Genomic DNA, 13,700 nt, shown 5'->3' with positions numbered 1-13,700 from the left:
ATATATATATATATATATATATATATATATATATATATATATATATATATATATTCCTACCAACACCATGTAAGTGTTCCCTTTTCTCCGTATCTTTGCCAGCATTTAGCCTTTTATTATAGCCATTCTTAGTGGGATGAGGTAGTTTTGATATAGCATTTCCCTGATGAGTAATATTGAACATTTTCTCATGTGCCTTGTTAGCTATTTGTATGTCTTCTTTTGAGAAATGTCTTTTAGGTTTATTGCTCCTTTTGGGGGATAGAGGGTACTGGGGATTGAACCCAAGGCCTTTTGTATGCTAAACAAGCATTCCCACTGAATTGTACTTCCAACCCCTTGTTGCTTATTTTAAAGTCAAGATTATATGGAGTGAGGGTTGCTACTGAGTTTTGGGTTCCTTATTATCTGAATTTTAACCCCTTACCAAATGTATACATTGTAAATACTTGGCCCATTCTGTAGATTGTTTCTATACTTGGTTGTTTCTTCTGCAGTGCAGAAGACTTATTAGTAAGATGTAACACCATTTGTCTATTTTTGCTTCTGTTTCCTATGCCTTTGGGATGGTGTCCAAAAATCTGTGTCCATTCCAATGGACAAAGCATTTCTCTTGTGCTTTCTTCTAGTAGTTTCATAATTTCAGGTGTTACATTATTAAAGTCTTTTAATTCATTCTGCGTTTATTTTTGTAACTGGTGAAAGACAGGGGTCTAACTTCATTCTTCTGCTTGTGGATGTACAACTTCACAGTACCATATATTGAAAAGACTGACTAGTCCTTTCTTGGGTGTTCTTTTGTTTTTCTCAAAGTGTTAGGGATCAAACTCATGGCTTTATGCATGGTAGAAAGCACCCTACCACTGAGCTCTATCACTAGATGGTATTTTAAACCATTTTTTTTTCTAACCATTATTCCACGGTATCTGCAGGTCTAGGACTTCGAAAGGAAAAGAAAGTAATAGTTCATTTTAGAACTAGGTGTCTTTCTCATACATGAGAAATAGAACAATGCTTAAACAAGATATAGAACAAAGCCCTGAAAGCAGCTCCAATGCAAATCTAGTTAAAACAGTTTAGGGAGTTTTGCCATTTCTCCTGTCATTGTGGAACTTCTAGTGTCTGAGCTTGAATTTTATTCTAGCTCCTGTTGCTAAATACCTTAAGAAGTACTTTAGAGGTGGCTGGGAATGTGGCTTAGTGGTAGAGTTCTTGCCTAGCATGCATGAAGCCCTAGGTTTGATTCCTGAGTACCACATAGAGAGGGAAAAATGCTGGAAGTGGCATTTGGCTCAAGTAGTAGAATGCTAGCCTTGAGCAAAATAAGCTCAGGGCATAATGGGTAGGCCCTGAGTTTAAGCCTCAGGACTGGGAAAAAAAAAAAAAGAAAGAAAAGAAATAGGGTTGGGAAGGTGGCTCAGCGGTAGAGTACTTGCCTTGCATGCACGAGGCCATGGGTTCGATTCCTCAGCATCACATAAACAGAAAATGTGGGAAGTGGTACTGTGGCTCAAGTGGTAGAGCAACTAGCCTTGATCTGAAGAGCTCAGGGACAGCGTCCAGGCCTAGAGTTCAGACCCCACCACCAACCAAAAAAAAACAAAAAAAGTACTTTAGTAAGAACGTTGAACTTTGATACTGTTTTGTAGTATAGGTTATCACAGTAAAAAAAAAATGTCAGGAAGTGGAAGTGGTGCTGTGGCTCAAAGTAGTAAAGTGGTAAAGTGCTAGCTTTGAGCAGGGACATTGCCCAGGCCCTGAGTTCAAGCCCCACAATGGAACAACTACAACAAAAAAAGGAAGTATAATGGCCTAACTTACGCATTTAAAAAGATTCAAGGAATATCAGGAGTTGGTGTTGTCATCTTTCCAGACTCACAGCATCCTTATGTGCTTTCTCCTAGCTCTCTGCTCTCTGCAAGCACTTAGACAACCTGTGGGAAGAACACCGAGGCAGCGTGGTCCTGTTTGCTTGGATGCAGTTTCTTAAGGAAGAGACCCTAGCGTATCTGAATATTGTTTCTCCTTTTGAACTCAAGATGGATCCTCAGAAAAAAGTACAGAGAAGGATGGCTCAGGCCTCTTCCAACACAGAGCTAGATTTTGGAGGAGCCACAGGATCTGATGTAAACCAAGAGGAAGCTGTAGATGAGAGAGCTGTTCAGGATGTTGAATCATTGTCAAGTCTTATCCAGGAAATCTTGGACTTTGATCAAGCTCAGCAGATGAAATGCTTCAATAGTAAATTATTCCTGTGCAATATCTGTTTCTGTGAGAAACTGGGTAGTGAATGCATGTACTTTCTGGAGTGCAGGCATGTGTATTGCAAAGCCTGTCTGAAGGACTACTTTGAAATCCAGATCAAAGATGGCCAAGTTCAATGCCTCAACTGCCCAGAACCAAAGTGCCCTTCAGTGGCCACTCCTGGTCAGGTAACTCTTCTGTTAATGGTAGTTTCTCAGTTTTCTTTCACAAAAGGAGTCATCTTCTCAGGAACTTCATGGAGAGAGAGAGAGAATGAGAGTATGTGTGTGTGTGTGTGTGTATTTGAGCGCACACGCTTGTGCTTGGGAAACAAGCTGGCCTTAAATGTCTGATTATCCTGTCTCTGATTCTCAAGTGCTTGGATTGCAAACATCCACTGCAATGCTCATCACAAGAATTTAAAAATATTTGCTGATTGATTGCAGTGCTGGAGGTTCAAATCTGGGGCCTCACATGCTAGACAAGTGTTCTACCACCATGATCTCAAGATCATCCTTGATAGGGATCCATGGGGTAATCTAAAGCTCTGGAACCAGTCCCCAAGGTGTTTTTACTGTATCCATTCAGAACGCTATGGTCTTGTTCTACCATTCAAACAAATCTGAATGTTTGCTAGCTTTGGACTGAGCAGTCTTAGACTGCTAAAAAAAATTAATTAATAATTAATCCTGATGGTATATTCTGTCTGCTAGGAATCCATCAGCCCTGGCAAATCGTCTTTCTTGGTGTGAGGTTGGGACCTGAAAGGGATGGCCTTTGGAATGATTAACTGAATCATTTACAGATGTTACTATAACTACAGTGTACTTGTTTTTATTAAGTAATTATACAAAGAGGGTACTATTCCTTAAATCAGATTATGAGTGCGATGCTTCTTGATCAGTGTTACCCTTTTTTCTTCATTCTCTCTCGTTTTCTGCCTCCCATTCCTATCCTCAAGTTATATAATTCAATGACTGCATTTGCTCACCCTTCATTTGTTCCTCCCTCTTTGCCCTCCCTCCAAAACATGTTTCCACTTCTTTTAGTATTCACTAAATTCTTCAGAAGAGGTACACTTTTGGACTCCTCCTTTACTTCTTTTTTAAAGTCAACTTTATTAAGATATAACGTAAAATTCACTGAACCCACTTAAATTACACAGTTTATATTTGACAGATGTGTAGATTCATGTAATCACTACTTGTCAGGATAACAGACTATTGTAATATTTGGTTTGATTCTGAATGAGATGGGTTTTAATTTCTGTGATCATCTATTTTACATCATCCTCCTAAGAATCTCTTCAGGATCAGAAATGGTTAGGGAAACTCAAATCTATGCTGTTTTATATTTCCCTCCCCCTCCAGGTCAAAGAACTAGTGGAAGCAGAGTTATTTGCTCGTTATGACCGTCTTCTTCTCCAGTCTACTTTGGACCTGATGGCAGATGTGGTGTACTGTCCCCGCCCTTGTTGCCAGCTGCCTGTGATGCAGGAGCCTGGCTGTACCATGGCTATCTGCTCCAGCTGCAATTTTGCCTTCTGTACCTTGTGTAGATTGACCTACCATGGTGTTTCTCCATGTAAGGTGACTGCAGGTATGTTTTAATCACATGAATTTCAGCGGTATCCATTATCTACCCCTCCTCATAAATGCTTATGACTTCAGTTTATAAATTTAGAAGTACTCATTCAACAGGTATTTCTGTGTTAGTTTTTTATACTGGGTTCTGGGGATATTGTAGTCACCAGTAGAGACAAAATCTTTGCTCTGTGGAACTTAATCTTATGATGGTAACAGTCAAACAAAGTAAATGTAGATTATTAGGTGGTAGTAGGTGCTAAGGAGGAAATGTAGGCAAGCACAGGGACAAGATGTGAAATTCGAAGGGAGAGAGGACTTGGGCTTTTACTTAGGCAAATCAGGAGAAACCCCAGGGCAGAATGGTTTAAAAACTTGAAGGAAGCCAGGCATTGGTGTCTCATGCCTGTAATCCTAGCTATACAGGAGGCTGAGATCTGAGAATCTGTTTGAAGCCAACCTGGATAGAAAGGTCTGTGAGACTCTTATCTCCACCCCTATACCAGAAGTGGAGCTATGGCTCAAAGTGGTAGAGTACTAGCTTTAGAGGTAAAAGCTCAGGGACAATGCCTAGGCCCTGAGTTCAAGCTCCATTGACTGACAAAAAAAAACACAAAAATTTGAAGGAAGCAGGGAAAAACATGAAGACATTCAGGATGGCATTCCAGAAAAAGAAATGGTAAGGTAATTTCTACCTGTGAGCACAGAATAATGTAGATCCTTGATAACAAATGTTGGGAATCTTACCTCTGATTTCCTCTGCATGTATGTGTGATCAGTCATCAAATGTTTTCTCATTGAGCCCAGAGAGGCCTTGGAATCTCCCTTCCCATGGTGTTTCAGAAATAAAAGGTTGCCTTTTCCATTTCAGTTAGGTGGTAGAGCACTAGAAGCCTGGTGAAAAGCTTCCAGGAAGAACTTTTTAACACGAGTAACAAGCATAGTAATAAATATGAGGGTAATAAATATGATTTACTGATTATATGCAAAATTGAACAGTTTAGTCAGTCTTTACCCTAATCCAAAGTTACCTTGTATTGGTAAAATTTGTTCATTATCAAATGGTGAATAAAGGTGACTTAATGAAAAATCAGTGTCCAAATTTTTGACTTAGTGAAAAATCAGTGTCCAGGTTTTTGTGTCTGTTTATTTTCTGGTCTGGTACAAGGGTTGAACATAGGGCCTTCTACACACTAGGCAAATTCTTTGTCACTGTAATACATCAAAAGGCCCTCTAGGTCTTTTATCTGTGCTACCAGTTGCATAAACATTATCAACACTAAGAAATCAAAGGAAAGAACCTTCTATTGGCATTAGCAACTAATTGGGGAATTGTTTTCCTTCCTTTATCATTTGTATATGTGTAAAATTTTCACATAGTTGTGTTTTTTTTTTCTGGATTCTGTAATGAAGTTTGAGTCAGGGTAGTAGGTATCCTAATTATAAGTTTCTAATAACTAAATATTACGTCATCAAATGACTTTTGATGAATTATTTCCTTGGAAATGTGTTAAATGCATCTCCATGTAAATGACTTTAGGCTGTGTTCTTCTGCTAAAGACCAAGAATAACATTGAACAAAGATTATGATCATTTTAATGACTTTTAGCATTGCAAAGTTACATGAAAGTTACTTTTCTATTTCAACTTTCTAGAGAAACTAATAGACTTACGAAATGAATACCTGCAAGCAGATGAAGCGAATAAAAGATTTTTAGAACAGAGGTATGGTAAGAGGGTGATTCAGAAGGCTCTGGAAGAGATGGAAAGTAAGGAATGGCTGGAAAAGAACTCAAAGAGCTGCCCCTGCTGTGGGACTCCCATAGAGGTGAATGCTTTGGAACACACTTGGAAGCAAACACATTTGAAAGCATGTGATGATTACCTTACATTAGGAAATCTAGTAGTCAGTCTTATGACATGTATTTTAATATTTACTAAACCTTCCTACTTGGAATATGCAAAGTTCACAACTAAATATTATTATTGACCTTTAATGTACATAGGCTTCTTTTTCAAAGTGCTTTGGTATGGAAGTAATTGTCTTCACATTATATCCACTTCAAAATGGAGAGGATTATTCTTTAGCCTATTTCTATTGCTAAAAAAGCAATAATAGACATAGACTGGCTAAGTTACAAGGATAGAAACAATTCTTTCAGCCATGTTATGGTCCAAGGTTGAAGGGCACCATTTGGTATCATCACCATGGCGATAGCCTTGCTGGCAGGTCTGAGGCAGTACAGAATATTACATGGTGAGAGACAGGAGAGTGAGTGTGCTCTTGGTCTGCTCTCTCTCTCTCCCTCCCTCCCTCCCTCCCTCTCTCCCCTCCCCTCTCTCCCCCACCCCTGTCCCCTCTTCCCCTCCCCTCTTCCCCTGCCACTCTCCTGTACCTTTCCCCGCCTTTCCCTCTCTCCCCCTCCCTTCCTCTCCCTCCCTCTCCCTCTCTCCTTAATAAGCCATCACTATCCAGTCATAGCTCCCCCTAACCATGACTATCTAATCCTAATCTCATCCCAAAGGTCCTACTTCTAAAATCCATAGTTGGATAGCATTTCAACCTTTCTAATACCTCTCATGAGGAAAATTACATTCTTAACATGAGTTTCTGAGGATTCAAACTATAGCAGGTTATAGGGGAGCATCCCAAAGCTGCAATCAACTCTGAACTCTTCTATGTGATTAACAAAAAGTGTATCTGACTTCCTAGAAGTATTTATCCTGGAAGACAGCACATCTGTTTAACGAATACACTCAAGAAGTGGAGTCATGTTTTTCATTGATTTGTAGAAAGTAATTAGACACATCTATTGCTTGTTCCCAAAATTTTAACGTTTTAGAATTAGAATGTATCTTTGCATTTGATTCTATCTTTCTGATCCTTTGTGTCTGAACTGAACCTAATGGTGATTCCTGTTACCTCAGTATTGTGTACGTTCATTTATTTATTTTTATTGTGAACATACTGTACAGAGGGGTTACAATTACATGGGCAAGATAGTGAGTACATTTCTTATCAAGCATTGTAGCCTCCTCCTTTGTTTACCCTTCCCATCCCTTCCCAGCCTCCCCCTCCCCCGCCCCCGTTCATTTATTTTTAAAAAATGTTTACTTATTTACTTGGACTCAAGGCTTCTCATTCTTGCTTGGCTTTTTCACTCATGGCTAACTCTTAGCACTTCAGCGATGCCTCCATTTCTTTTTTCTCGTTAATTGGAAATAAGAATCTCACAGACTTGACTGGATTTAAAGGTGTTTTCAGAGCTCAGCATTCTGTGTGGCTAGGATTACATGTGTGAGCCACCAACACTCAGCTCTGACTTTAATTTACTGATGACATGGCTTAGCTCTGAAACTTGATACCAAATATTTAGATTTATGTAAAAAATTTAGTACTAAGCTAAACTACATGTTCCAGTCATCAATGTTTGAGTTGTATCTACTATTTATCAGAAAAGATTTTGCTGGGTATCTAGTTGTAGGAATTTCATATTTTTTCTGTATTAGTAATATAAAATATTAAGCATTACTTTTCAGTATGCCTCATGCATGCTTCAATTTTTCATGAGAAACGGAGAAGCTGAGTGCTGTGGCTACTCAGGAGGCTGAGATTTGAGGTTGGAAACCAGTTTGGGTAGGAAAATCCATGAGACTCTTATCTCTAATTAAGCACCAAAAAAGCCACAAGTGGAGCTATGACTCAAGTGGTATAATGCTAGCCTTGAGCAAAAGCAGCTCAGGGACAGTGGGTAGGCCCTGAGTTCAAGCCCCCGGCCCAGCCCAAGGAAAACGAGGGGAGAAGATTGAGACTATTATACGGAATCTTTGGGTTTGTGTGTTACTTCTATACTTTCACATCCTTGAAATCTTTTTTTCTCTTTCCTATCAGAAACTAGATGGGTGTAACAAGATGACGTGTACTGGCTGTATGCAGTATTTCTGCTGGATTTGCATGGGTTCTCTGTCCAGGGCAAACCCTTACAAACACTTCACTGACCCTGATTCCCCATGTTTCAACAGGTATGTATAAATAGACTTCTTAGACTCTGCAGCAAAATTTTAATATCTGATTTGTAAACAAAAGTCTTTTTTTCCCCCAACATTTTGGCTGATCTACCTGAAGATAAATTGGAGTTAGGATAATACTTCAACCCTTAATACTTCCATATGTGTCTCCTGAGATAAGAATATATTACTAAGGGCTAATAGAACTCACTATAGTATGTGTGCTTATTAGCATATGCAAGGGATGGGTTCAGTCTTCAGGGCCTTCCTTCTTCCCCATTCCTTCAAAAAAAATGCTTCTATATAATGACAATACCTTTTGTTATACTAGGTGTGAACAGAGAGCCAGATGCTCTACCCCTTGAGCCATATGCTCAGCCCATGATAATACTTAAAAAAGATTAATGATAATTCATGATGCTATCATCTAATAAACATCATATTTAAAACTTCCCAGTTATCTGTCAAAATTCCTATTTAAGGTCATTTTATTGAGCCAAGAGCTAACCAAGTCCAGTCAATATAATTGGTTCTGTCTCTTGTCTCATGATACAGAAAAATTTGGGGCTACCTTATTTATTGAGGTGAACATTGGGCTTTTTGAAGAATCCATATGATATCATGCTCTCTAGAGTTCTGTTCCTTTGTGATGTGTTTTAGCTTGTTTCTATTTGCTTTCAACTGGAAGTTAGGTTTCAGTGAAGTTTGATTAGATGTAGAGTACCATGTTTGACAAGAATACTTAAGGGATTATTGGAAGCCTATCTGTCTCTTTTTGTTCTATCATTTACTTCAAAGGGAAGTGTTCCCTTTGTTATTAGTAAGTAAAATCTGTGGAATGATTCCTTGATACAGTGTAGATATTCTGTTCCTTAACAGTGCTCTAATTTTACCATCAGTTGATAGGCTCCTGTTAGAGAAGTAATCCCTACCCTTGAATAAGCTTTTCCCAGTGTTGGAAATTGTATACATTTTAGGTAGTATAGGGGAAGAAAGATAAATTGGCAACCACAAGAGATTCTACCAGTGAGGCTACAAAGACTGTGAAGATAATGGAAGGATTAGTATGGATTAGAGTTAGTGTCTTGAAAGTGTGTAGCTTCTTCTCCCATACCGGACTCCTCAGTCTTGGCTTATTCCATACATTGTATATAGTGGGTATCAATTTTGTAATACTCATTCTCCATATTGTTTATCCTTGGCTCTAAATAATTTGTCTGGATCCTAAAAGGAATGTTCTTATATATTTTAAAGTAGCTTATTCAGAGGGACTCAAATTTCAGCCCTCTTCAATGGAATGATTAAAAGATACATGAAGATATTATCAGAAGAGTACAGAAAGTGTTTTTTTGAGAGAAAGAAAGGCAGATTATCTTTAGTTTTGTCCAAATTCATAAATTTATACTGTATTTTTTACTTCTAGGTTATTCCATGCTGTAGATGTTAATGGAGATGTATGGGAAGATGAGATTGAAGACTAGTTCACTTCTGCTTATGATATGGAAGTGGAATGGTTTGCCCTAATCTTCTGTCAAGTATACAAAGTAACCTTGCAGGATATTTAGGGTGCCATACATTCACTCCTGTGAAGAAGATAAGAAAGAACAAGGTTTATATTTTCATTGATACTACTGATTAAGGCACATTCATACATTTTCCCATGTAACATAAATTGATAAAATTATAAGCCAAAGGTTCAGAAAATGAAAAACTATAGGATATTAAATATTATAATGTGCCCAGAGCTCTGAATAGTTAAAAAGTATTTATTTTCTTTCCCAAGCCTTAGGTAGGGAGAAGGGTCAAACTTAAGAGCAGTCTCAGAAAAGCATCCCTCTGAGACATTCTGTTAGGGCTCACTCCTCACAACTAAGGTGGATAAGCCTTGAGAACATTGTACCAAGAGCTCCATCTCATTCATACTACTCACATTCCTTCCAACCCCAGTTTCTGTAATGATCTCTTTGGATGAAACCATCTACTCTCTAAATGATTGGATGGCCTGGTGTCATTTCAATCTCCTTTTCCAAATATTTATAATTGTTTTAAAAATGTTTTTAATATCACAAACACTAGTTCACTAAATTATTCATGAGTGGTATACATAGTCCATGGATTGTGAGCCAATTCTAGAAATTAATGAAACTGGCTCAGAAGAATTTTAGCCCTTTCCACTTTCCTGAATAATACAGCTGAGACTAAAAATGTGTCTTTGTTACCTCATTCCACATTTTCTCCCTTTCCCCAACCTGCCTGGTTGGAAAGGACAGCAGCACGTTTTTATTTACTCTGCTGAAACAGGAGAAAGCCTAGTATTTCCAAACCAAGCTGAATAAATTATATGTTCTTTCAGTACCTGGGTTTGAACCTGTACACAGCACTATAGTTCTAGTCCTAACTTTCTGAATGCTTTTTAAAGATCTTTAATGGCTTGTGGGAATTTAGCTTCTTACTGTTTCTTGCAACCACAGTATTTTGGGTGATAATTTTAGCTTGATACCTAGATTCTTGTTTTCTGGTTTGGTTGGCTTTTTGGAAAATTGTCTTTTCCTCATGGCTTGCTAGCCACTTGGTCAATAATTTTGAAAAAGAGGACAGAAGAATTCAACTGCACCTCGTGAACATGTTTTTTTCAACCTAACATTGAAAATTAAGGAATCCTTTTTAACTGTCAGCAAGGATTGTGTTTCTGGATTGTCAATGAGGATAATTAATCTTAAAAATAAAAGTGATTTTAAAAACCATCTTATGATTAGAACAGAGTTGCTGCTATTTATTTGTTCGGTCACCAGGACAACCTATAAAACTAACTTTTTGGGGGAGCTGGGGATTGAACCCAGGGCTTCAAGCAATATGAGCATGTGCTTTTTTTTTTTTTCTTTTGCTGAGCTACATTCCCAGCTATATAACTTACTCAAAAAATGGCTAGATGAGCATTATTAATATTATTCTAACTAGTCTGGTGCATTTTTCACATTATGTATCATTATTACCTGGGCTTGTGACTGAGCTTAGATTTTAGGGTTCACATTCTTTTTAAACAACTTAGTTTCATATTTATATAAGAGCTGATCATATTTATATAAGAGCTGAAGTTAATTTAAGTAATAAGTTGATAAGAATTAAAAATACCTAAGGAGAGTGACATTTGTGCTTGAACAGGACTTTGTTTTGGATTTTTTTTCTAATAGTGGCCAAGATTTTATTTTAGCTGTTACAGATGATGATGATGATGTCATAGAAATAAGAAGAAACCTCTATAATAAAGTATTTCAAAATAAGTAGGAGGGATTTTTTTTCCACTTAACATTTTAAAAAACCCAACAAGGGGATAAGTTTAAAAGACTTGCTTATTTGCCTGTTTCTTTCTTTCTTAGGTACAAATTGTTCATCCTTTTATCAGGGACAGTGGGGCTTGTAAAACATTGTTTTTAAGACTTGGGCTAATTTTAAGATGGCACAGTTTTGTCTCTGGGTAAAAGGGAATATTTGAGTAACCCTAACTACCCTTTGCAGTACATGAGGTTGCTGTGTCAAAAAAGTACCAGATGTAATCAACAGTTCTGTAACCAGCTTAATTTCTTGAGAGCCTACTTTATATGTGAGCTGAGATTTAACGCAAATTGACATGAACCTCATGGGTCCTTTGGTAATCATTTAAAGAGGACATGTCTCTTGATTTTTATAACAGATTTGTGGGTCTAAAACTAATAAGTGAGATAAACTTCCAGTAACTTTTTCCCCCTTAAATCAAAATAAAAGCTCTGTGACTTTTCAGGTTTGTGTTTGTTATAATTTAAGGGACTGCATTTGTCATTTGAAATGTATCTTGTTTAAAAAGAATCTAAATTTTAGACAGTGCAAAACTGCAAAGATAAAGCAGTTCCTCAATATCCCACACCCAGTTTTCACACTGATGAACCAACACAATTAATCAGCCCCAGTCCATATTTTATTCAGATTTCCTTGTTTTTTTCCTTTTTCCTATCTCTATTCCAGGATACCACATTATTACATTTAGTTATGTCTCCTGAATTCCTGTCTCTGTTGTCTAATCCATTATTTTTCCAGCTTGAACTCAAGATCTTGTCATCTTTGCTTTTTCCTTTTTTCCACTCAAGGCTGGTATTCTACCTCTTGAGTCAGGCCTCTACTCCTGGCTTTTGGTTGGTTTTTTGGAAATAGTCTCAAGTTTGTCTGCCCAGGCTAACTCTGAACTGAGATTCTGAGATCTCAAATCTCCCAGGTAACTAGAATTACAGGTATGAGCCATCCATTTTTGGTAATGTTTGTAATATGTATTGCATCTTGATAGACTGGGTTGTCTGGGAGCCAAAAAACTTGTCAAGATAATCCCAGTATGCCCAGCAAATCAATGATTGATTTGTGGTGTGTGTGTTGGTCCTGGTGTGTGTGTGCTGGTCCTGGTGATTGAACGTGTGTGTGTGTGTGTGTGTGTGTGTGTGTGTGTGTTGGTCCTGGTGATTGAACTTGGTGTCTGTGTGTGTGTGTGTGTGTGTGTGTGTGCGCGCGCGGGTCCTGGTGATTGAACTTGGTGCGGGCAGTCCCTGATATTTTGTGCCCAAGCCTAGTGCTCTATGACAAGCCCACTGCTGTGCTTCTAGCTTTTTGGTGGTTAATTGGGAGTAAGAGTCTCATGGACTATACTGCCTGTTCTGGCTTCTAACCAAGACCCTTAGATCTCACAGCCTCTTGAGTAGCTACGATTATAGGTGTGAGCCACTGATGTCTGGCATGAAATTATTTTTGATTGAAGTTTTTCTGTAACTTTAGTAAATCATGTATTTTTCAGGATACTTCACTTACTGCCTATGCAGTTTTAGGCTGTTTACCTGAGTTATTTTCTAGCCCATGAAAATTGAAACATCCAACACTGGACAAGTTGATCAAACTTTTTTTTTTTTGGTCTGAGATGAGGACTCTTGTTTGGGTTTTTTTTTTAACTGTATTTTTTTGTCTTTTCTTTTTTGGTACTGGGGATCGAACCCAGGATATTGCACTTGCTAGGCAAGCGCTTTGCCACTGAGCTACATCCCAGCCCTAGAGATGAGGACTCTTAACTTGCTGATTCTTGCTTTTACTCACTGGCCACGTCTCCAACCCATGATCAGACTATACAGACTATCTTCTTGGGTCAGTAGGACCTACCCCTCATTAAATCCTGAGATGGCAGATAGAAGACTTGGAAGTTATCTTCCCAGACCTATAAGCATGTTCAGTAAGGTCATTTTTTAGGAGAGGAGTCTATCCTAATTATTTTTTCTGTCTAGTTTTTTCTTCTATAATTAAGCCATATGTGATGGTTCATGCCTTTACTTCTAAACCAGCTCTGGGGAAAGTCTGAGACTCTCATCTCAGTCAATAACAAAGTGTTCCTGGGAATGGTGATACACATCTGTCATCTCAGCTACAGTAACAGGCATAAATAGGACTTGTGGCCTAGCCTGATATTGGCAAAACCTGGTTAACCAGGTCTAAAAGGCTAAAGGTGTGACTCAAATGATGGAGGACCTGCCTAGCAAGCACAAAACTCTTTTGAGTTTAAACTCCAACACTACCAAATTGGGGTGGTGGTGGTGTTAATCAGATAAGAATCCTGAGGCTGTTCAAAAAGTCATTTCAATTTTTTTTGCATTTGGATCTGTCATAACATCACCAGCAGGTGGCAGCAGTTCCCATGTTATGAAAAATAAATCTCCACACTTTGGAGACTGAGACAAGAGGTCTGGTGTATGACCAGTAGTTCCAGACCAGCCTGAATGATACAGCGAAACTCTGTCTTAAGAAACAAAAAATACTGGTTAAGCCAGGAATAGCATTTTGTTACAGAACCTGATTTAATCC

The 13,700-nt window shown here is 38.2% G+C and overlaps 1 protein-coding gene across 4 annotated transcripts in view; it reads left to right on the top strand.

Moving 5' to 3' along the window:
• Rnf14 (ring finger protein 14) overlaps window positions 1-10,579 on the top strand; it is a 21,425-nt gene extending 10,846 nt beyond the window's left edge. For all 4 annotated transcript variants that reach the window (XM_013020428.1, XM_013020426.1, XM_013020427.1 and 1 more), the window contains 5 exons: window positions 1,905-2,432; window positions 3,615-3,843; window positions 5,483-5,655; window positions 7,720-7,850; window positions 9,259-10,579. In XM_013020428.1, coding sequence (XP_012875882.1) covers window positions 1,905-2,432; window positions 3,615-3,843; window positions 5,483-5,655; window positions 7,720-7,850; window positions 9,259-9,316 — 1,119 coding nt within the window. In that variant the 3' untranslated portion in view covers window positions 9,317-10,579. The remainder of the gene's footprint in view (window positions 1-1,904; window positions 2,433-3,614; window positions 3,844-5,482; window positions 5,656-7,719; window positions 7,851-9,258) is intronic.
• The last annotated feature ends 3,121 nt before the right edge of the window (window positions 10,580-13,700 follow it).

This window comes from Dipodomys ordii, unplaced genomic scaffold (assembly GCF_000151885.1).
Source record: "Dipodomys ordii isolate 6190 unplaced genomic scaffold, Dord_2.0 Scaffold50, whole genome shotgun sequence".
Lineage (NCBI taxonomy): Eukaryota > Metazoa > Chordata > Mammalia > Rodentia > Heteromyidae > Dipodomys > Dipodomys ordii.
Note: the sequence above shows the minus strand (reverse complement) of the source record. Positions and strands in the feature narration are given on the sequence as shown.